The sequence below is a fragment of the Takifugu rubripes genome, chromosome 3 (genome assembly GCF_901000725.2).
Source record: "Takifugu rubripes chromosome 3, fTakRub1.2, whole genome shotgun sequence".
Lineage (NCBI taxonomy): Eukaryota > Metazoa > Chordata > Actinopteri > Tetraodontiformes > Tetraodontidae > Takifugu > Takifugu rubripes.
In genome coordinates, this window is record NC_042287.1 from 379879 (window position 1) to 402668 (window position 22790).

Sequence of the window (22790 nt, forward strand, 5' to 3'; positions counted from 1 at the left end):
GAAAAATGGTGTTTGCAAATAAAAAGCAGTGGAACAAGAAGGACCTAGTGCGCGTGTAGGGAAGGAGATAAGGAAGCGAGGAAGGATCAGTAATGGGACGCCCCCCCCCCCCCCCCCAGATGCTGAACTTTCTCCAACAAGTGAGCACCATGGAGGGGTAAAGTATTGCATTTACTGACACGGTGGACCAGAATCCTCCCGAACCGTCGTGTTGTGGGTCAGATTAGATGAAACTACCTGTGTAACTTCTGTTCCGAGCAGCGAAGCAGCCGAGTTACTGCGGTTAGAGGCTAGCTCCGGTTAGCTTCGCTGCTGCTCTTTAAACACTCGCCTTTGCCCGCAGACCCCGCTAAAGTCTCCCGGATCAGGGGCCACCGAGGCCTGAATGTTCGACAAAGATATCTGCTGCTGTAAAATGGGCCACAACAACAGGTTTAGTGAGTAGGTTAGTGACGGTTCCAAGCTAGCGGTAACCGGAGCTAATTAACCAGCCGGAACTGCCCCGAACACTGAACAAATGGGTCACAAACCCAAGAAAAATCACCCCAGTTGGTTATAAATCATAAGGGATTCGATGTGAATAGATGATAAAGGTACTGGGTCTGTGTACGTGTGTCGCAGTACCGTTATTACTATCGAATAAGGTAATAACGTTGGTTTAAATCAGCTTCTTATGGATTCTGACCGTCAGGCTTAAACGACCACGCGAAAAGGATTTTTAAACTCCAAAACTCCAACTTGGCTCCGGTTTCTAGACGAATTCAGACGTCTTTGCTCAGGTTCGTGTAGATTTGAGATGGTGATCTTTGGAACCATGAAACCGGCAGAGTTGTGAGTGTCCCCTGTGGCTGACAGTCAGACTACAGGTGAACAGCCCTCAGGTGTGGAGGCGGAGGAGCATCCTGCCGTGAATTCTTTCCTCAGAACCAGAAGAACCAACCACTCTCCTGTCCGCTCAGGTGGCAAACGCTTGGTTTCCATGACAACTAGGCCACGGCGGCCCCGGGACCAGGTCCAGTTTGCTCGGCTCTGTCATCCCCTTTGGTGCCGTCCTGTGATTGGTCACATCTGGGCTGCCCGCCATGCAGGTGACCAATCAGCAGCTGCCGGCTCAGCTGAGGCGGAGCTCCAGAGTCAGGAAGGTGGCGGTGGTGCTGCTGGCCGCTTATGCCGTTAAAAAAGTCTCCCCGTACCTGTGGAGAAGGCTACAGGTGACTCACACACACACACACACTCACACACGGAAGAACTTTAATAAAACTGGTGTTTTCAGGGGACTGCGCCTAGAAAAGCGGTGGGTGGAGCCGGCGGGTCCCTGAGCCCCGGCTGTCCCTCCTCCAGCTCTGTGGACGAAAACGGAGGACAGAACAAGAGAAGCAGCAGGTTTGTGGGTTCCGGCCTCACACCTGTGTGACCCGTGTGGGTCTGTGTGTGACGTCCTCTCGCTCTGTCGCCAGGTCTCCAGCCGTAAACAGAGAGTTCCTCCTCAGATTGTCCCGTCTCCTCAAACTCCTGTTTCCACGGTTACTCTGTTCAGAGATCGGCCTCCTGGCTCTGCACTCAGTCACCCTGATGTCCAGGACCTTCTTGTCCATTTACGTGGCTGCTCTGGACGGTTGGTCTGCGTCCTGTCACGGTTTCTGGGTCTGGGTGGTGGCGTCTTGACGCCTGTCGCCATCTCGCAGGTGTGATCGTGAAGTGCATTGTCCAGAAGGACCCGCAGGCCTTCGTCCTACAGCTCACCAAGTGGCTCCTTGTGGCCGTTCCCGCCACCTTCATCAACAGCGCCATCAGGTTCCTGGAAGGTCAGCTGACCCTCAGGTTCAGAAGTCGGCTGGTGGACCACGCCTACCAGCTGTACTTCACCAACCAGGTCTCCCTCTCTGTCTCACACACACCCACTCACACCCTTCTTCACGCCCTTCTTTACGCCCTCCAAGTGGGGTCATAATTGGACCACAGCTTGATTCTGACCCCCGTCTGTTCCTGCAGACCTACTACCGTGTCAGCAACATGGACGGGCGCCTGTCGAACCCAGATCAGTCTCTCACCGAGGACATCGTCATGTTCTCAGCCTCGGTGGCTCACCTGTACTCCAACCTGACCAAGCCCATCCTGGACGTGGTGGTCACCTGCTACACGTTGCTGCGCACCGCCCAGTCCAAAGGTACCCTCTCCTGGACCAGGAGCCTCCGTGGAGCTGCGGCTCATCTTCTGTGTACCACCTGCAGGTGCCAACACCACGTGGCCTTCCGTCATCGCCGGCCTGGTGGTGGCGCTCACCGCCAAAGTCCTGCGATCCTGCTCGCCAGGGTTCGGAAAGCTGGTGGCGGAAGAAGCTCGGAGGAAAGGTGACCTGCGCTACAAGCATTCTCGAATCATCGCCAACTCGGAGGAGATAGCTTTCTACGGAGGACACCAGGTGCGGGCGTCCTTTCCCCCGCAGGCCGGCGTACCAGCGGCGTGACGTGTTGTTGTTGCTCTGCAGGTGGAGATGGCTCAGCTGCAGAAGACCTACGTGTCTCTGACGTCTCAGATCCATCAGATCTTGCTGAAGCGTCTCTGGTACATCATGTTGGAACAGTTCCTCATGAAATACTTGTGGAGCGCGTCCGGCCTGGTGATGGTCGCCGTGCCCATCATCACGGCCACGGGATACTCCAAATATGGTGAGGTTTCCTGTTGCGCTCGTCCCTCTCCATTGTGCGCGCAGCGTGAACTTTGCCCTGTGCTCTCCTCAGACTCTGAGGAGGTGAAGCAGGCCGCCATGGTGATGAAGGAGGAGGAGCTGGTCAGCGAGAGGACGCAGGCCTTCACCACCGCCAGGAACCTGCTGAATGCTGGAGCTGATGCTGTGGAGAGAATCATGAGCTCCTACAAGGAGGTGCAGGTTCCCTTCTGCCCGTTCCTGCTCCTCCTGACCCCCGAGGGCCTCACATGCCTTCTGGTTGCAGGTGACGGAGTTGGCGGGCTACACCTCTCGGGTATCTGAGATGTTGGACGTGTTTGAAGACGTGAACAAGGGAATCTACCGGCGCTCTGCAGACACGGAGGACGCGCTGACGGGGGAAGACCAGAAGCTCCTGGTCCAGCACGGCCAGAGGGTGTGTGGCCGGCTGCAGATAAGAGGTAGGATCCTGGAGTGGTGCCAGCCGCAGCTCCAGCCTTCCACCAGAGAGTCAAGTGTGTGTGTGTGTGTGTGTGTGTGTGTAGGCCATGTGGTCAGCGTGGAGAAGGGGATCCGCTGTGAGGACCTGCCCATCATTACACCAACTGGTGACGTGGTGGTTTCCAGCCTCAACATCCAGGTCTCTCTCTCACACACACATGCACACAGACGCTAACAGGCCTTTGACCTTTTGACCTTTCTTCAGCTCAGAAACCCGGATTGCGTTGCGGTTGCAGTGCGGCTGAGTGGCCACACGGTGTCGCTGCTGGCCCAGAGTTAGAAGGTTTATCTGCTACTGTTGGATTTGAAATTCAACAACTGGGTCTTTTCAGCTCCGATCGAAGGGTTTTCACAGAATTATGACGTTTTAGTTTTCGCTGAGAGTTTTAGTTATCTGTGTCTAGAGCAACAGCGCCCCCCCTTCCCCCCCTCTGGCAACGTGCTGAGTGGGGGGTTGAAGCAGCGGTTTCATGAGCTTTCAGGGATCTGGCTCGGCTCCATCCCATCTTACCAGAAGATGAACCAACCTCATCAATAGAGTCATGCAGCCCCTCCCCAGAGTGAGGCGCAACCACCACGCCGCCCAGGTGATGGCAGTCATCACCGGGGCAACAGCCTTTCAGAGCAGGACATCACAAAGGTGAACACGTCTCCTGCCTCAGCAGCAAAATTTGGGAAGTCAGATGTTGGACCTCATCCAGAGCAGCACCTGCTGGGGCCTGAACTCTGACCTCTGACCCCGACTCTGCGGAGGAGGGACCTCAGTCACGTGGACATAAAGGACAGGTGATGGACGTGAGAAATGGAGGCCTGGTGCCGCCCCAATCTGGACCCTCCATCTTCCTTCCATCTCCTTAATCTCTTCTTTTTGTCTCAGCCTTTCTTCCCATTTTCCATCCGCCTGAGGTCAAAGGTCGGGTCAGAGCCTGGTGGCATTAGCATTTACTGAAAGGCTCTGTGTGTGTGTGTGTGTGCTGTACTCACAATAGAGGGATTATAGCGCCACATTTTTCTGCTAAAGCTGCAGGAAGCTGGAGGACCAGAGGGACCAGAGAGAACCTCCTCTCTGTCCTCTCTGCTCCTTAGGAGGTTCTGTGTGATGCACCACCACAGTGGTCACAGGTTAACGACCCATCAGGTCCAGAGGCTCAGCACTAATGGGATGAGCAGCATCAGTCTCCTCCCCTTCAGAACCAGGAAGCTCAGGATTTGGGTTTATTCTGTGTGCGTTGTGTCCTCCTCAGGTGGACGAAGGGATGCACGTGTTGATCACAGGTCCAAATGGCTGTGGGAAGAGCTCTCTCTTCAGGATCCTGAGTGGGCTGTGGCCTGTTTATGGAGGAGTTCTGTACCGACCAGAACCAGAGCACATGTTCTACATCCCTCAGAGGTAACAGCTCCCCCACCATCACTGCAAAGGGGCTCAGCTGACGGTAGCGCTGCCAACAGGCCCTACATGTCTGAGGGGACCCTCCGAGACCAGGTGATCTATCCAGACTCTGTGGAGGAGATGGTGAAGAGGGGCCTCTCGGATCCACAGCTGGAGGAGATCCTTCGCACCGTCCACCTGCTCTACATCCTGGATAGAGAGGGAGGTCAGGGAGCGCACGTGTGTGTGTGTGGGTGTGTGTTTGGGTGATCCTTTCATGGTGAACCTCCAAGGTGTCTCCATCTCTGATTAAATCTTTTGTGTGAACCAGTGTTTCCCGTTGTATTTCAATCCCAGTCCTGCTTTTTGTCCTTTTGTCTGTCTGTATGTCGGTCTGTCTGTCTACCAGGTTGGGAGTCGGTCTGTGACTGGAAGGACGTGCTGTCTGGAGGAGAGAAGCAGAGGATGGGCATGGCTCGTATGTTCTACCACCGGTAAAGCTTGTAGTCTGTTGTCTGACTGCTGTCTGACTGTTGTCTGACTGCTGTGTGACTGTTGTCTGACTGCTGTATGATGGTTGTGTAGCTGTTGTCTGACTGCTGTGTGTCTTTTGTGTGACTGTTGTCTAACTGCTGTTGTGCTGTCTGACTGTTGTCTGACTGCTGTTGTGTTGTGTGATTGCTATCTGGTTGTTGTCTGACTGCTGTTGTGTTGTGTGACTGCTGTGTGTCTTTTGTCTGACTGCTGTTGTGTTGTGTGACTGCTGTCTGACTGTTGTCTGACTGCTGTGTGTCTGTTGTGTGACTGTTGTCTGACTACTGTTGTGTTGTGTGACTGCTGTCTGACTGCTGTGTGACTGCTGTCTGACTGTTGTGTGACTGCTCTGTGACTCCTGTCTGACTGCTGTGTGTCTGTTGTGTGACTGCTGTGTGACTGTTGTCTGACTGCTGTTGTGTTGTCTGACTGTTGTCCGACTGCTGTATGACTATTGTCAGACTGTTGTATGATGGTTGTGTAGCTGTTGTCTGGTTGTTGTATGATGGTTGTGTATCTGTTCTCTGACTGTTGTATGATGGTTGTGTGACTGTTGTGTGACTGCTGTCTGACTGCTGTTGTGTTGTGTGACTGTTGTGTGACTGCTGTCTGACTGTTGTGTGATGGTTGTGTAGCTGTTGTGTGACTGTTGTGTGACTGCTGTCTGACTGTTGTGTGATGGTTGTGTAGCTGTTGTGTGACTGTTGTGTGACTGCTGTCTGACTGCTGTTGTGTTGTGTGACTGTTGTGTGACTGCTGTCTGACTGTTGTGTGATGGTTGTGTAGCTGTTGTGTGACTGTTGTGTGACTGCTGTCTGACTGTTGTTGTGTTGTGTGACTGTTGTGTGACTGCTGTCTGACTGTTGTGTGATGGTTGTGTAGCTGTTGTGTGACTGTTGTGTGACTGCTGTCTGACTGTTGTTGTGTTGTGTGACTGTTGTGTGACTGCTGTCTGACTGCTGTTGTGTTGTGTTGTGTGACTCAACTGGGCTGAAACTGCCCATTTCAAAGCAGGAGGATCATGTTAACTTAAATCCAGTTTAAACCAGTACAGCACCACTGGAAGTTCCTGGAGAGCAGCTTTGGTCCAGAGCTCCACCAGTAGGACCAGGAGGAGGTTTCTGAGTGGACACCCATATCAGAACATCCAGCTGGACCTGCTGCTGGGTCATAGTGAGATGTGTAACCCCCCATCTTCCTCCCCTCCTCCCTCTCCCTCCTCTCCCCCTCTCCCCATCCTCCTCTCCCCCCTCTTCCTCCCCTCCTCCTCTTCCTCCCCCCCTTCCTCCGTTTAACCCTCTCAGTCCTCGTTATGCTCTGCTGGATGAGTGCACCAGTGCTGTCAGTATTGATGTGGAGGGAAGCATCTTCCAGGCTGCAAAAGATGCTGGAATAGCTCTGCTGTCAATTACACACAGACCCTCCCTGTGGTGAGAGAGTACACACACACACACACACACACACACGCACACAAAATAGGCAGACTACATGTCTCAGCCTGCAGGGGGCAGCAGAGCTCCTGAGAGGCTGCACCTGCCACACCCTGACGCCTCGCTCCTCTCCTCTCTTCCAGGAAGTACCACTCTCATCTTCTTCAGTTTGACGGTGAAGGGGGGTGGAAGTTTGAGCCCCTGGATGCGTCCACCCGTCTGTCCCTGCAGGTGTGTCCTGGTGCTTTAATCAAACCCACCTCTCTTGTCACCGTGGCTGATCAGCTTTCAGCCAGGGGAAGAGTTGTAGCGGAGATAAAATTCAAAGGTCTTGATTAGAACTGACATCAGCTGATCACCTGTCCAGCTGATCACCTGTGCAGCTGATCACCTGTGCAGGTGATCCCCACTTCTGGTCACATGTCAGCGGAGGGAGACCAGCTCCATGGAGTTAGAACAAGTGCTGTAATAACCATGGTAACCAGCAGCACAACGGCATGCCTCTGGTGCAGTGTGTGTGTGTGTGTGTGTGTGTGTGTGTGTGTGTGTGTGTGTGTGAGCCAGAGCCAGAGCCAGAGCCAGTCAGCTGTGTGTAGGTCATGTGGGTGAGGGCTGCCTGCAGGGCTGCAGTGTTTCAGATTCTTTTCAGTTTGCCGTGTTGAAGAATCAATGAAAGTTTATTGAGACGGCGCCGAGTGACACTACGGCTGTGATCTACTCCCGCTGTCGTCTTTCAGGAGGAGAAACAGCGGCTGGAGAATCAGCTGTCAGGGATTCCCAGGATGCAACAGAGGCTGGCAGAGCTGTGTGTTCTGCTTGGGGAGCGAGAGAGGGAGGAGGAGGAGGAGGACCGAGAGTGAACCTCAGATGAAGAGGAGAGCAGAAATGTACTGTATTTACTGGTTGCCATGGACACAGAGCCAATGGATCACCCAGAATTTCTGCTCTGTGTTTTAAAGCTCTTCTCAGCGAACAGTCTGAAGGACTTACGCTGGCTAAATCAATGATCAGTCCAGGTACAATCGCCTCTCACGTTCTCAGAGGAAACAAACGATGGCCTATTTTTGCGTCTTTGTTTTTATCTTTATCCCTGTAATTAATAACAGAGACGTTTGTTATCATGCAGCTGATTCTTAAAGCTTTTTCTTTCTGAGCTTTTGAAACTATTCCGTTCAACTATTATCATAAATGAAACTGAGGCTTGGAGACATGATTCAGGGGTCAAGATTGGCTCTCAACAGGCAAGAATCAAACCTTCAGCTGGTGTTGGTTCAGAGATTTTGTCAGCATGGCTCTTCTGAACATCTCCAGAGGTTCTGGAGAACCGTTCCTGCTCTCCTGCTGCTCCTTGTTCACCTTCGTTTCTGACAGTTCTCCTAACCTGATTAAATATTAATGTTTCCCAGAATCGTAGAAACCTGCACAACAGTCTTCACACTTTAGTGTTGTTCAAAATGCTGCTGCAGAGTTTGAAATGAAAGAAATTTATATTTAGAGAAAAGTTTTAATGTTTGATAAATGAACATGTTTCTATCCACTGTTTTATGGCGTCAGACGACTCGTTTTATTCAGAAGAAAATAAAAAGGATGAAAAATCCCCTTTGATCCTTTTTCAACCCTCTCTCCACGTGCACGCGCTCTAGTCATGCATGAGTCCACACTTCTTCATGTAGAGGATTAAGGCCACATAAAAATGAGGTTAGACACACAAACATGGAAAGATTTTCTCTTGGGAAGTCACAATTCTTGGGTAATCCTTTCTGGAAGACTTCTCATTCATTTCATTAAAGCGGGTCCAAACCTGTGTGTAGTTCAGGGACAGTTGGATAACTCAGCCTCCGTTGTGGCGCAATTCCATTAAAGTCCTTCAGAATTCCTCCGTGAAATGTGCCACATTTTCACAAAAGTGAGTCTGATATGAAGTCGTTTTTCGACAGGAACCGTCTATAAAGTAATAAGAAGCTCGGCTCAAAAAACATCCCATAATACTGAAAAATATTCTGATTTCCTACATGAACGCAAAGAAGAATATTCCTGTAATTTGGAAATGAAATCGGACTCTTATATTTTATAGCTGATCTCCGTGTTTAATGGCCGTTGTTGGTCCATAGTTTCAGTCTTTATTGGGACCACAGTGTGTCGCCGGTGAGGAGGCACCAGGAGCGGGGCAGCGGGGCGGGGTCTCCGGCCGACCTGTTGGCTCTCGGTCCGGATCGCTTTGCTTTGCTGCGGGGGATCTGGGAGGCTCATCGGGCCGACTGCGACCCGGAAAAGCGTGGAGCAGCCGGCTGAGCTCAGGTGAGTCCGAGTCGGATCCACAGATCCAGTTTTCCCCCTCCAGTGTTTAACTTGAGCGGCTGCAGGAAGGAAACGGCGGCACCCGGGCGGGTCTGCGCCGGACTCCGCTCAGAAATCTGCGCGTTTTAGACCACCGAGCTTTTCTGGCTCTGATCACACAGGAGAGGAGGGACTGGTGCGGGTCCCAGTAGCACCAGGACCTGCTCTTTGATTCGGCCGGTTTGGTTTCAGCGTCTGTTGCTGCTGCTTGTGTCGGTGTGGTGATTTAAACTTTAAAAGCAGCCAGAGACTCGGACTGAACCAGGACAGTCAGACTGGACTCTGTTCTGCTCAACTGGGACAAAACCCAGTAAAAGTACTGGAAACCAGCGCTACACGTTCACGTGGAGCCTTCACAGGCTCACGCAAACAGATTTTAAACAATTTTATCACAGCCTCGTGTGTACGCGCGCGCGCGTGTTGGAATTCCAGCTATTCAGAATGCGGCTGTCGTGCCAGGACAGGCTGGAGACGCGCGCGCGCACGCACACCTGTTTTGATGGTAAATTTTAGAATTAACCTTTGCTGTGGTAGCAGAGAAAGTTGTTTAACAAATGTTGTTCCTTTGTTTCAGGAATACCAGTATGTTTCAGGAATACCAGTATGTTTCAGGAATACTAGTATGTTTTAGGAATACCAGTACATTTCAGGAATACCAGTACGTTTCAGTAATACCAGTATGTTTCAGGAATGCCTGTATGTTTTAGGAATACCAGTATGTTTCAGGAATACCAGTACATTTCAGGAATACCAGTATGTTTCAGTAATACCAGTATGTTTCAGGAATACCAGTACGTTTCAGGAATACCAGTATGTTTCAGTAATACCAGTATGTTTCAGGAATACCAGTACGTTTCAGTAATACCAGTATGTTTCAGGAATGCCTGTATGTTTTAGGAATACCAGTATGTTTCAGTAACACCAGTAGTTCCTCTAGTTCTTGGGGGAGTATTCCGAGGCGCTCCCAGGCCATCTGAGTCTCTCCAGTGTGTCCTGGGTCTGCCTCAGGTATTCCTCCCGGTGGGACATGCCTGGAACTCCTCCCCAGGGAGGCCGTGATGGTCCAGTAAACCGGTTGCATAACTGAGGAAGCTGCACCTATCCGCTCATCAATCTCTGTTTGGGGAGTTCTATGGGCCAACATGGTCCATAGAACTCCTTCTTCAGCTTAATGCCGTCCCTTACTTCCAGTGTCCGCCACCGGGTTTGGGGCTTGCGGTCTGGCACAAGAGACCTTGCGTCCACAGCTCAAAGCTGCCACGTCAGCAATGGAGGAAGAGAACATCGTCCACTCTGACTAAATGTCTCCTGCCTGCCTCGGGATCTGGGTGAGGCTCTGAATGTGGGAGTTGAAGACCTCCCTGGCCGAGGGCTCAGCCGGATGTTCCCAACAGACCCTCACAATATCTTTGGGTCTGTGAGGCTTGTCCAGCCTTTTCCCCAACCAGGAAAATGACCCTCTCATTGGAGTGAACTCCAACACATGGCAGCTTAGCAAGGGAGCTATAAGCCCACACCAGCCTTCTGCTACTCACCCTCGGCAACTCCATAGTAGTGGAGAGTCCTGCCCCGCTTGAGGAGCTGGGTAACAGAGCTATGTGTGGACGTGAGCCAGCTATCTCTAGTCAGCTCTCAACCTCCCACACAAGCCCAGGGTCCTTCCTGGCAGTAAGGTGACATTCCATGTCCCTATAGCCGGAGGTTTATCGTGAGGATTTGCTCTTCGGGGCCTCCCTAAACCACTTTTCACCTTCCCCTCATGGATCTTACTACAGGTGGTGAGCCTACAGGAAGTTGGCCCAACATCGCCATTTCAGGGAACTGAAATTGGGAAACACCAATCCAAGTGATGGAAACAACCTTGGTTGTATGATCTTTATGGTGTGTTGGTGAACCACCCTTATTCTGGCCTGTCACCTAGGACCTGTTTGCTGTAGGAGGCCCTACCAGGGGCATAACAGCCCCAGACAACCAAACTCCCAAGCTAATTCAGGCACAGAAACCCCTCCGCCCGCAATAAGGTGGTGGTTCCGTATGTTTAATCAAAACTAGTAGGTTTCATTAATACCTGTAGGTTTCATTATCACCAGGATTCATAAATACCACTAGGTTTCATAGATCCCAGCAGCTTTTGTTAATACCAGTAGAGCTCATAGATACTAGTAGGGTTCATAGATACCAGTAGGGTTCATAGATACTAGTAAGGTTCATAGATACCAGTAGGGTTCATGAATACCAGTAGGTTACGTTAATACCAGTAGGGTTCATAAATGCCAGTAGGGTTCATAGATACCAGTAGGGTTCATAGATACCAGCAGGTTTTGTTAATACCAGTATGTTTTCGTTAATACCAGTGGGGTTCATAGATACCAGTAGGGTTCATGAATAAGCAGTATGTTTCATTAATACCAGTAGTGTTCAAAAATGCCAGTAGGGTTCATAGATACCAGTATGTTTCGTTAATACCAGTAGGGTTCATAAATGCCAGTAGGGTTCATAGATACTAGTAGGGTTCATAGATACCAGCAGGTTTCATTAAAACCAGTATGTTTCGTTAATACCAGTGGGGTTCATAGATACCAGTAGGGTTCATGAATACCAGTATGTTTCATTAATACCAGTAGGGTTCATAAATGCCAGTAGGGTTCATAGATACCAGCAGGTTTTGTTAATACCAGTATGTTTCGTTAATACCAGTGGGGTTCATAGATACCAGTAGGGTTCATGAATACCAGTATGTTTCATTAATACCAGTAGGGTTCATGAATGCCAGTAGGGTTCATAGATACCAGTATGTTTCGTTAATACCAGTGGGGTTCATAGATACCAGTAGGGTTCATGGATACCAGCAGGTTTCGTTAAAACCAGTATGTTTCGTTAATACCAGTAGGGTTCATGAATGTACCAGTATATCTGGCTTGATCATTACCATCGTGCTCCTCAGATGTGGAAATGATCTAAACCAGTAGTGATGATCAGGAGGATTTCTTCCTTATTTTGGTATTTTGGCAGTGAGGTCATGTGACCCATTTGAAGGAGAATGAATGACATCATCATCATGATCATCCTCATCATCATCACCTGGTTGATGAAGAACATTCATCTGAAACATCCATTTGACTAATCTGAAAGATTTAGTCTGAGTCCAGACTCAGATTAGTGTTTAATCACTTTTAATCCACACACACACACACGCACACACACACACACACACACACACACACACACACACACACACAGGTTAATGTGCTGTGATTTGCAGGTTTATCTCAGCATTTTCACACAGTCATGCTGGATTGGGTCCACACCAGTTCTCCCAGTTCCGGAGTCTAGTGTTGATGCGTTTCAACAACAGTCAGTTCTTACAGTTATATAGTTAGTTACAGTTATGGTTATATAGTTAGTTTCAGTTATAGTAATACAGTTTTCATAGTAAGTTACAGTTATAGTTATATAGTTAGTTTCAGTTATAGCAATATAGTTTTTATAGTTAGTTACACTTATAGTTATATAGTTTCGTTTAGTTTCGTTTCGTTTTCTCCCGCTTATCCGGATCCAGGTCGCGGGGGCAGCAGCTTCAGGAGGGATGCCCAGACAGCCCTCTCCCCGGCCACTTCCATCAGCTCCACCGGGGGAACCCCCAGCCGCTCCCAAGCCAGGCGAGAGATGTAATCTCTCCACCTCGTCCTGGGCCGGCCACGAGGCCGCCTCCCCGTGGGACATGTCCGGAACACCTCTAAAGGGAGGCATCCGGAAGGCATCCTAGCCAGATGCCCGAGGCACCCCAACTGACTCCTCTTGATGTGGAGGAGCAGTGGTTCTACTCCGAGCCCAAGATTGTCCAAGATGTCCAAGATTCTCACCCTATCTCTAAGGCTGAGCCCAGCCACCCTGCGGAGGAAACTCATTTCAGCCGCTTGTATCCGCGATCTCATTCTTTCGGTCATCACCCAGCGTTGATGGCCATAGGTGAGGACTGGGACGTAGATCGACCGGTAAATCGAGAGCTTTGCCTTCCGGCTCAGCTCCTTCTTCACCACAACGGATTGGTTAAGCACCCGCATCACTGCTGACGCCGCTCCGATCCGCCTGTCGATCTCCTGTTCCATCCTACCCTCACTCGTGAACAAGATCCCGAGATACTTGAACTCCTCCACCTGGGGCAGGACCTCCTCCCCAACCCGGAGAAGGCACTCTACCTTTTTCTGAGCGAGGACCATAGACTCTGACTTGGAGGTGCTGATCCGCATCCCTGCCGCTTCACACTCGGTCGCGAACCGTCCCAGCATTTGTTGGAGGTCCCTGTTCGATGGCACCAATAGAACTACGTCATCCGCAAAAAGCAGCGATGAGATCTGCTGCCCACCGAACTCGACACCCTCCAATCCCCGGCTGTGCCTAGAAATTCTGTCCATAAAAGTTATGAACAGAACCGGTGACAAAGGGCAGCCCTGGCGGAGTCCAACCCTCACTGGGAACGAGTCCGACTTACAACCGGCTATCCGGACCAAACTCCTGCTCCTTTGGTGCAGGGACTGGACGGCCCTTATCAAGGGACCTTCCACCCCATACTCCCGGAGCACCCCCCACAGGATGCTCCTGGGGACCCGGTCATAAGCCTTTTCCAAGTCCACAAAGCACATGTGGACTGGTTGGGCAAACTCCCATCCCCCGTCAAGTACCCCAGCAAGGGTAAAGAGCTGATCCGTGGTTCCACGACTGGGTAGAAACCCGCATTGTTCGTCCTCGATCAGAGGTTCGACTATCAGTCTAATCCTCTTTTCCAGTACCCTGGCATAGACTTTCCCAGGGAGGCTGAGGAGTGTGATCCCCTTATAGTTGGAACACACCCTCTGGTCCCCACTCTTAAAAATAGGGACAACCACCCTGGTCTGCCAGTCCAAGGGCACTGCCCCTGATGTCCACGCAATGTTGCAGAGGCGTGTCAACCAGGACAGCCCTACAACATCCAGAGCCTTAAGATACCCTGGGCGGATCTCATCCGCTCCCGGAGCTCGGCCGCCGGGCAGCTGTTTCACTACCTCGGCAACTTCCGCTCCGGAAATTGGATGGTCCACCTCTTGGTCATCCGACTCTGTTCCACCTTGAGGATACGTGTTGGTAGGATTGAGGAGCTCCTGGAAGTATTCCTTCCACCACCGGATAATTGCCCCAGGAGACGTCAGCAGCTCCCCATGCACACCTAACACGGTGTGGGCGAGTTGCCGCCTGCCGCCCCTAAGGCGCCGGACAGTTTGCCAGAATCTTCTCGGAGCAGACCGAAAGTCTTCCTCCAGCCTCACCGAACTCCTCCCATGCCCGAGTTTTTGCCTCTGCGACTGTCGCGGCCGCAACCCGCTTAGCCACCCTGTACCGGTCAGCTGCTTCCGGATACCCACAGACCAGCCATGACCTGTAGGCCTCTTTCTTCAGCTTGACGGCTCCCCTCACCTCTGGTGTCCACCATCGGGTACGGGGATTACCGCCACGACCAGCACCAGTGGTCTTGCAGCCACAGCTCGCGACAGCCGCCTCGGCAATGGGGTCCACGATGGAGTCCCTAGTTGGGACACTGTCCAGCGTCCGTCCTAGATCCTCCAAAAAGGGCGGGTACTCTGAACTATTGTTTGGTGCATACGCACAAACAACCGTCAGAACCCATTCCCCAACCCGAAGGTGCAGAGAAGCAACCGCAAGAACTCCAACGTCGAACTAGAGAATCTGGGGGCAAGCAAAAAGCCCATCCCCGCTCTCCGTCTCTCACCCTGAGCAACTCCAGCGTAGAAGAGTGTCCAACCCCCGTGTAGGATTTGGGTTCCTGAGCCGACGCTATGTGTGGAGGTGAGGCCGACCATATCTAGTCGGTAACGTTCAACCTCCCCCACAAGCTCCAGCTCTTTCTCTGCCAGAGAGGTGACATTCCATGTTCCAAAAGCCAATTTCCATAACTGAGGATCGGACTGCCAAGGCCCCCGCCTTGGTCCGCCACCCAATTCACACTGCACCGGACCCTTCATGCTCCTCCTGCGGGTGGTGGGTACACTGGAGACGGGAGTGTCCACATAGCTGGTTCGGGCTGGGCCTGGCCGGGCCCCAAGGACGTAGGCCCAGCCACCAGGTGCTCGCCATCGAGTCCCAGCCCCAGGCCTGGCTCCAGGGTGGGACCCCGGTAACCCTCCGGGCTGGGTACGCGGCTTCCCTTTTAGATGTTCCATGGTGGGTCTTGTGAACCATTCTTTGTCTGACCCTTCACCTAGGACCAATCTGCCTTGGGAGACCCTACCAGGGGCAAACTGCCCCGGACAGCATAGCTCCCAGGCTCATTAGGGTACGCAAACTCCTCCACCACGATAAGGTGATGGTTCACGGAGGAGAGTTATATAGTTATATAGTTAGTTTCAGTTATAGTAATATAGTTTTTATGGTTAGTTACAGTTATAGTCAAAGGTTGAGGACCACCTAGTTTTTCTCTTCCTCATTATATATCTAAGCTGTGATCAAATATTTCCTGTTCCTGTTTTTGATCAGAGCAGGAAGTTTTCTTTAACCCCCCAACAACCCCGTGTGTGTGTGTGTGGGGGGGGGGGGACTGATTAGCAGTCAGTTTCTGATACAATCTGCTCAACCATCTGTTTAAGTCAACTTTACACTCTGTGTGTGTGTGTGTGCCTGTGTCTGTGTGTGTGTATGTGTGTGTGTCTTGGGAATTTGTTGTCCCATGTATTATGTATGTGCACATACACTCACAGGTGCTGTTGTGCCGGTTTTTAGATTTTTGTTAAGAAACTGTTTGAACAACATAGTTGACTATTGGTAGATACACACACTGATACACACTGATACACCCTGATACACACTCTGATACACACAGATACACCCTGATACACACACTGATACACCTTGATACACTCTCTGATACACACACATACACAGTGATACACACTGATACACACACACATACACTCTGATACACACTTACATACACTCTGATACACACATGATACACTCTGATATACACCCTGATACACTCACATACACTGTGATACACACATGATACACTCTGATATACACACATGATACACTCTGATATACACACTGATACACTCACATACACTGTGATACACAGATGATACACTCTGATATACACACTGATACTTACACATCCACTGTGATACACACTGATACACACACACATACACTGTGATACACACTGATACACACACACATACACTCTGATACACACTTACATACACTCTGATACACACTTACATACACTGTGATACACACATGATACACTCTGATATACACACTGATACACACACAGATCCATTGTGATGGGTGATTGATCCTTTCATTTCTGGGTCAGCTGACACCCACACTGAGACCTAAACCAGGAGGTCAAAGGGTCAGAAGATCTTATCCGCAGCACTATTCTTATTCATGTTTCTTCCTGTACGATGGTGAAGGCTCCAGCTGCCCAACTCATTCTATGATCAGCCTTCACATGAAGCTGATATTATCACTGGCACTGATTGATGCGACCAAAGTTGTCAATAAAAGCACTCTTTAGTGGTTTGTAGAGCAATGAATATCGCTGAACCATAGATGACAATGGCACGCCATCAGTGCAGTCGTAGCCCCGGAAGACGTTTGCCGTTGGCGTTAATGCTAATGGTCATATTTGACTTGACGAGCAACGAGAGGCTGCAGAGTTTGAGGCAACGCAGCTTTAATTCAGACAGTTGTGATATCTTTGTGTTAACTTGAGGAAGACTGATGGTCAGCAAAGGTGACTAAAGAGGATGTTTGGAGATGAGTCAGTAGCAGCAAGTGCTAATGTTGCAGAAGCATTGTGAGACAGATGAGGATATTTTTGGTCTGTTCCTTTTTCCAGCCGTCATGTGCAGCTCAATTGCTCTTTCCTATCTTTAGGCTAAAGACGTAGCGGTGGCGTCTGCATGCAACAACACACAGCATTAGCACTGTTGCGGCTGTTCGTGAGGCTACAGTAGCTGAGTAATCAGTCGCCGAATCCTTTCATGCTTTCATTTAGTCCTCAGTAACCTTTGAAGTCATTTTCCACTCGGATCATCAGAAAATGTTCATATTTCATTTAAGTCTGAGCATGCGTGAAGGTTGAAAAGTTACCGTCAGCCGTGCTGTTATCACCGTCACTTTTAACACGCGTGTTCAGTTACAGACCGTGTTTGATGTTTGACACCCTAGGGTGGGGTGGGGGGGGGATTGAAACAAACAAAACACTCACAAAAGTGGGAGGGGGGTCGATTGTTGATCCTGGATTAGGGTGTGGCCTTAAGGAGAATTATAGTGCAACACACACACACTCACACACACACACACAACACACACTCACACACACACTGTTGAGTGGTGTGAACGTAGCGTCCTTGATCACACCAACTGCTGAGCCCCCCTCAAACCCTCCCACCCCCACCCCATCTCTCGAAGTTCCCCAACACACACACACACACACACACACACACACACACACACACACACACACACACACAGCAACTGTGTGTAGCTGGAGGTGATATTAATAATCCATAAAGAAACTGGTTTCTGCAGATCGTTCCCTGTGGAGTTAGTCGAACTCTCTCTTGTTCTCCCTGTCTTACACACACACACACACACACACACACACACACACACACACACACACACACACACACACACACACACAGAGTTTTTAATAAGCTGTCTCACATTCAGACAGACAGACAGGATGGTAGAGTTGTAACTTTCTGTGTTGACATCAGAGCTTTCTCAAAAACACATTTTTGATTTCTTGATTTTATTTTGTCTTCACTACAAAAAATGGAACAGAACGTTTTATCTTAAAACATGTTTGATTCACATGTAGACATCAAAGTCTGTGAGCCAATGACATCATCATGTCTATGTGGGCTGTAGATCTCTGTAACATGAGGTGAGGAGGCTGTAGTGAGGAGGCTCTAATGAGGAGGCTCCATAGTGAGGAGGCTCTAGTGAGGAGGCTACAGTGAGGAGGGTCTAGCGAGGAGGCTCCAGTGAGGAGGCTCTAGTGAGGAGGCTCGAGTGAGGAGGCTCTAATGAGGAGGGTCTAGTGAGGAGGGTCTAGTGAGGAGGCTCTAGGGAGGAGGGTCTAGTGAGGAGGCTCGAGTGAGGAGGCTCCTCGCTCTAGTGAGGAGGCTCTAGTGAGGAGGCTCGAGTGAGGAGGCTCGAGTGAGGAGGCTCTAATGAGGAGGCTCTAGTGAGGAGGGTCTAGTGAGGAGGCTCTAGGGAGGAGGGTCTAGTGAGGAGGCTCTAGTGAGGAGGCTCTAGTGAGGAGGCTCGAGTGAGGAGGCTCGAGTGAGGAGGCTCCTCGCTCTAGTGAGGAGGCTCGAGTGAGGAGGCTCGAGTGAGGAGGCTCGAGTGAGGAGGCTCTAATGAGGAGGCTCTAGTGAGGAGGGTCTAGTGAGGAGGCTCTAGGGAGGAGGGTCTAGTGAGGAGGCTCCAGTGAGGAGGGTCTAGCGAGGAGGCTCTAGTGAGGAGGCTCTAGTGAGGAGGCTCTATAGTGAGGAGGCTCTAGTGAGGAGGTTCCAGTGAGAAGGCTCTAGTGAGGATGCTCCAGTGAGAAGGCTACAGTGAGGAGGGTCTAGCAAGGAGGGTCTAGCGAGGAGGCTCCAGTGAGGAGGCTCTAATGAGGAGGCTCTAGTGAGGAGGGTCTAGTGAGGAGGGTCTAGCGAGGAGGCTCCAGTGAGGAGGCTCCAGTGGGGAGGCTCTAGTGAGGAGGCTCCAGTGAGGAGGCTTTAGTGAGGAGGCTCTAATGAGGAGGCTCTATAGTGAGGAGGCTCTAGGGAGGAGGCTCTAGGGAGGAGGCTCTAGTGAGGAGGCTCCAGTGAGGAGGGTCTAGCGAGGAGGCTCCAGTGAGAAGGCTCTAATGAGGAGGCTCCAGTGAAGAGGGTCCAGAGAGACCAGTTCTGTGTTTCATTAGCTGAAACAAAGGGATAAATTTCAGATGGACACAGTTCACCATCTCAAGCTGTCCAGCAATGAAGAGGACATCTGAGGGGTGTGGCCTCCTGCTGTTGTTGGTGTAGCCACAGTGATGGGGGGGCAATAATAGCTACCGCTCGTCTCCTGTCTTTAAATTCACCGCAGAGGCTGGCAGCGAGGAAGTCCTGACCCCCTCTGGGTGGGTGGGTGGGGGGGTAGTGTCCATCAATGTAACTCCCATTTGTTGAGCAGGTTTTAACAACCTGGAATCTCCGGACTGTTCTCTGATGTTTGTCTTCAAGCTCCAGGTAAACCTGCATCTATTAAACACACATACATCCAGGAAATGGGCCACTCATGTCCCAGTTCACCTGTGCTGACACACGTGGCAGATCAGCACCAAACTCTTGCTCTTTCATTGTTTGTTCCATATTGTTCACTGGCAGGAACAGGTGACCGAGTTCACCTGCCGTCACCTGACACCACCGAGATGCATCTTTGTCCTGGAATGAGCACTTTCCCTTCCTGCACCAGGCTTTAATTTTGCCCCCCAGATGAGGAGAATGAAAATATTTTCACAGTTTCAATCGGGCGTGTCTGTCTGATGGTTCAAGTTTCCATGGAGATGGAGTTGGTAACCGTAGCAATGAGTGTAGCTGATGGGAAGGAGGAGAGAGACCTCAGAATTGTATTAATACCAAAGAGAGAGGGTGGGTGTGTGTGTGTGTGTGTGTGCGTGTGTGTGTGTGTGTGTAATTGGCTGTGATGAAAAATTCCCTTTGATGTGGAAGTGAAGTCAGAATGCCTGAAGAAGCAGAAGCAGTCAGGGCAGCTGTGGGAGAACCAAGTTGGCCACAAACCAGCCAGCCAGCAGTTGAATAGCAACCAGTCGGTAAGGTGTGGTGCTTCAGCCAGTCATTACAGCTGTTAAGCAACAACGCTGCCAAATGAATTTGTGTTTTCGGGCCAAACAGGCGCGATGACAGGATGAATTATTCATGCTAACGTCAGCAGCAGCTCAGCCGCCCAACGCTCGTCATTTCCTCCCATTAAGGTCAAAAATCCCCACAGAAGCAGCCAGAAACTGCAAATGCCTTAAAAACGATCATCTGCATATTTTCAAGTTTTGAACCTGGTTTTGACTCTGTGTGCATGTGTGTGTGTGTGCGTGTGTGGGAGACAGAAACGTACTTCCTGTCATCGACCCCTGACTTCCTGCCTTTCCTGTGGACTATTGTCCCTTTTCTGTGGACAGTTTGGGCTCTGTGCTCGCAGCACCAGGCTCAACTGACCTTTATCATATCTTCAATTCCTTTCATGTGACTCATGTGTATCGTGTATCGTTGTGGAGGTCGTGTTGCCGTGGCGATGATGTGATTATCATAAAACGGCCCATGACACACGCGAACTGCAGAGTGGAGCCAACATTTATCCCAGTTTTATCAGAAATCAGTCGAATTTGAGGGACGGACGTTTGTTCCTGCCGAGAAACGATGAAGGAGGGAAACAGGCTGAAGGCCGGCCCCCCGAACCTAATGGACAGGTCCGCTGGCCAATCCAAGCTGGGTTTTCCGCACACCCAGAATTTCTTCAGCAGAATTCTAGTGTGAAATTGATTTTAGTCGCTGTAGAAATCTGCTCAAGATTTAGAATGACGATCTTTTATATCTTTTCTCGGCATTTTAATAAAGTGAGAAATGATTTTTGAATCTGTGAAAAGTTTCAAATATAAAGAAGGGCAGAGAAGCAGCGTTCTGAAGGTGTCTGCGAATACACACTGACCGCTGTGGTGCACAGCCAGGCTGCTGACAGCAGCGTCAGCGGCTTGCTGCTCCCTTCAGGGTTCAACAGTCCGTCAGTCTGTCCTGGACCGTCTTCAGCTCGGCCCAGGAGAGGGAAAAGAGCCTCAGCAGCAGCAGCAGTTTAAATGGTTCTTGATGGAAACTTTGGTCCTCATTGAGAGGAGCGGCGATAACAAAGCGTCTTGGCACAAAAGCAGCAGATTTAAATGTGCTGCAGTGAAAGGCTGAGGGTGAACAGTGTTAATGACAGCCTAGTGCGGACACAAGCTTTATTTAAACAGCAGCAATGGACAAAGAGCAACAAAAAGACACGGCGGAAGAAAAGAGTCCATTCAAACCGCTTTAATGGCGACGCCGTCCGTAACCACATGCACACGTCGTGCAGAATGTTGTGTGTTCTGATTATGGACACAATCGTTGTGTCACAATCATCAGTTATCGGGTTTGTCTGCCTAAACTGAACTGAGTCAAAGTCCGAGATGCCTCATTCAGCCGTCAGTCGGGGATGGGGGGTGTAGAGGGGTCCTGCTCTCTCTCTTCCTCCCAAAGAGGTTGATGATGATGATGATGAGGATGAATGTGATGCACAACTTGGAACTGCACCACAGACGTCACACTGGACAGGATCGGACAGGAGCCTCATCTCCAGTCAGCTGCTTTGCTGTCTAGGCTGGGAGCAGAGCTGGGGGGGGTAGATGTTTGGAGGGTGAAGCATCCCACCATCAAGCAGTACACATGGGAGAAGGTGGTGGATGGGGTCATTAATGGGGTCAGGTTCTACCTGTCCCATGGTTTGAGTAATAGATTAGTGAGCAGTCACATTTATCCGGTTGGGTTCACTGATCATCACTTGGTCACTTTTGACTTTCTTATCTCACAAACACACAAATGCAGCTCATACTGGCACTTTAATGTGAAGCTGCTCCAGGACACTGAGTTTAGTTGCAGGTTCGAGGCATTTTGGGGAATCTGGAGAGGGAGGAAGGGGGACTTTGAGTGTCTTGGTCAGTGGTGGGAGGTGGGTAAAGCACACATCAGAGCCTTTTGTCAGCAGTACACTCGTCACTCAACAACAACACGGGTCAAACACACATTAGAACACTTGGAGAGGGAGATCAGGGATCTGGAAGGTAGCTTTTGCACACACACCAGCACAAAGGGCCACACACTGAAACAGAAGAGGCAGGAACTCAGCTCTTTTTAGCAGGAAAGAGTGAAGGGGGCCTTGGTGAGGTCATGGTTCACCATGGTGGCCGAGAGGCGCAAAACACTTTTACAAAGCTGGAGACAAATTTACATTTTAGAAAACCTTTTTTTTTACAAATCAGAAAACAAAATTACATTGCCATAACACACCAACAAGTCTTGTGACAAATTGACATTTCAGAAACACTTTTACAAGCAGCCGAAACAAACTTACAACTTTTTTAACACCATGATTAGAACTAGAATGATAAAAAGTTCATTGTGACCCAAGGTGGATGGCGGACAAGCAATCTTTTGCCTGTTTCATGGCGAATCTATGAGCCAATAAACGCGGTTTTGTGTTTCGTGTGGTCGGTCCCTGGAGTTTTTAAATGCCGCAACCCTAACGGAAGGATCATCCGCACCGGGGACGTCAGGGGACGGCAAGATCTGCTGCAGCAGTGCATTAAGTATTTTCATGATGGACATTCGTATGCTGTAATCGTGGACATGATTTCAAGTTTACACGGTGTACACATCGATGTGGCAGGTACTCAAACAAAAGTACAATCTGCGAGTGAAGAGGGATCGCGCAATGAATTTGCTCCAGGAGCTCAATCCTCGAAGATGCAAGAGGAGAGCACGCAGAAGGTTTGTCAGAAGAACCTACCACTCCATGGGACCGAACTATATGTGGCACGTGGATGGTTATGATAAACTCAAGCCATTTGGTTTGGCTCTTTCCGGCTGTATTGATGGATTTTCACACAAAGTGCTGTGGCTTGCATGTGGACCTTCAAATAATGACCCAAGTGTGATCGGTCACTATTTTCTGTCGCGTGCGAAACCTCTTTCTCATTCCCATGAGACTGAGGACTGATTGCGGCACGGAGAACAGGACCATGGCTGCAATTCAGTGCACCCTACACCACCACCACAGAGACCACTACTCTGGAGCGTCCGGCCAAATGTATGGCTCATCCTTA

At 50.3% G+C, this 22790-nt stretch overlaps 2 protein-coding genes across 5 annotated transcripts in view; both read left to right on the plus strand.

The window, feature by feature from the left end:
• Positions 1-69: 69 nt before the first annotated feature.
• Positions 70-8099, plus strand: abcd1 (ATP-binding cassette, sub-family D (ALD), member 1). Of its 4 annotated transcripts, XM_011620231.2 has the most exons (17): positions 70-157; positions 960-1211; positions 1274-1383; positions 1458-1615; positions 1686-1873; positions 1993-2167; positions 2232-2422; positions 2489-2669; positions 2742-2884; positions 2955-3129; positions 3214-3308; positions 4414-4559; positions 4619-4764; positions 4948-5032; positions 6377-6502; positions 6646-6733; positions 7240-8099. In XM_011620231.2, exons 2-17 carry the CDS (start codon positions 1083-1085, stop codon positions 7360-7362), a joined length of 2259 nt encoding a protein of 752 aa, XP_011618533.1. In that variant the 5' UTR covers positions 70-157; positions 960-1082; the 3' UTR covers positions 7363-8099. The 4 variants fall into 4 exon arrangements, with proteins under 4 accessions (XP_011618533.1, XP_029689054.1, XP_029689056.1 ...); XM_029833194.1 differs by having other exon boundaries at positions 2955-3308; XM_029833196.1 differs by having other exon boundaries at positions 105-140; positions 2955-3308.
• Positions 8100-8677: 578 nt separating this feature from the next.
• Positions 8678-22790, plus strand: part of plxnb3 (plexin B3) — a 56397-nt gene continuing 42284 nt past the window's right edge. Inside the window, exon 1 of the mRNA XM_029833192.1 lies at positions 8678-8800. The gene's annotated coding sequence lies outside the window, so the exon portion shown is untranslated. The remainder of the gene's footprint in view (positions 8801-22790) is intronic.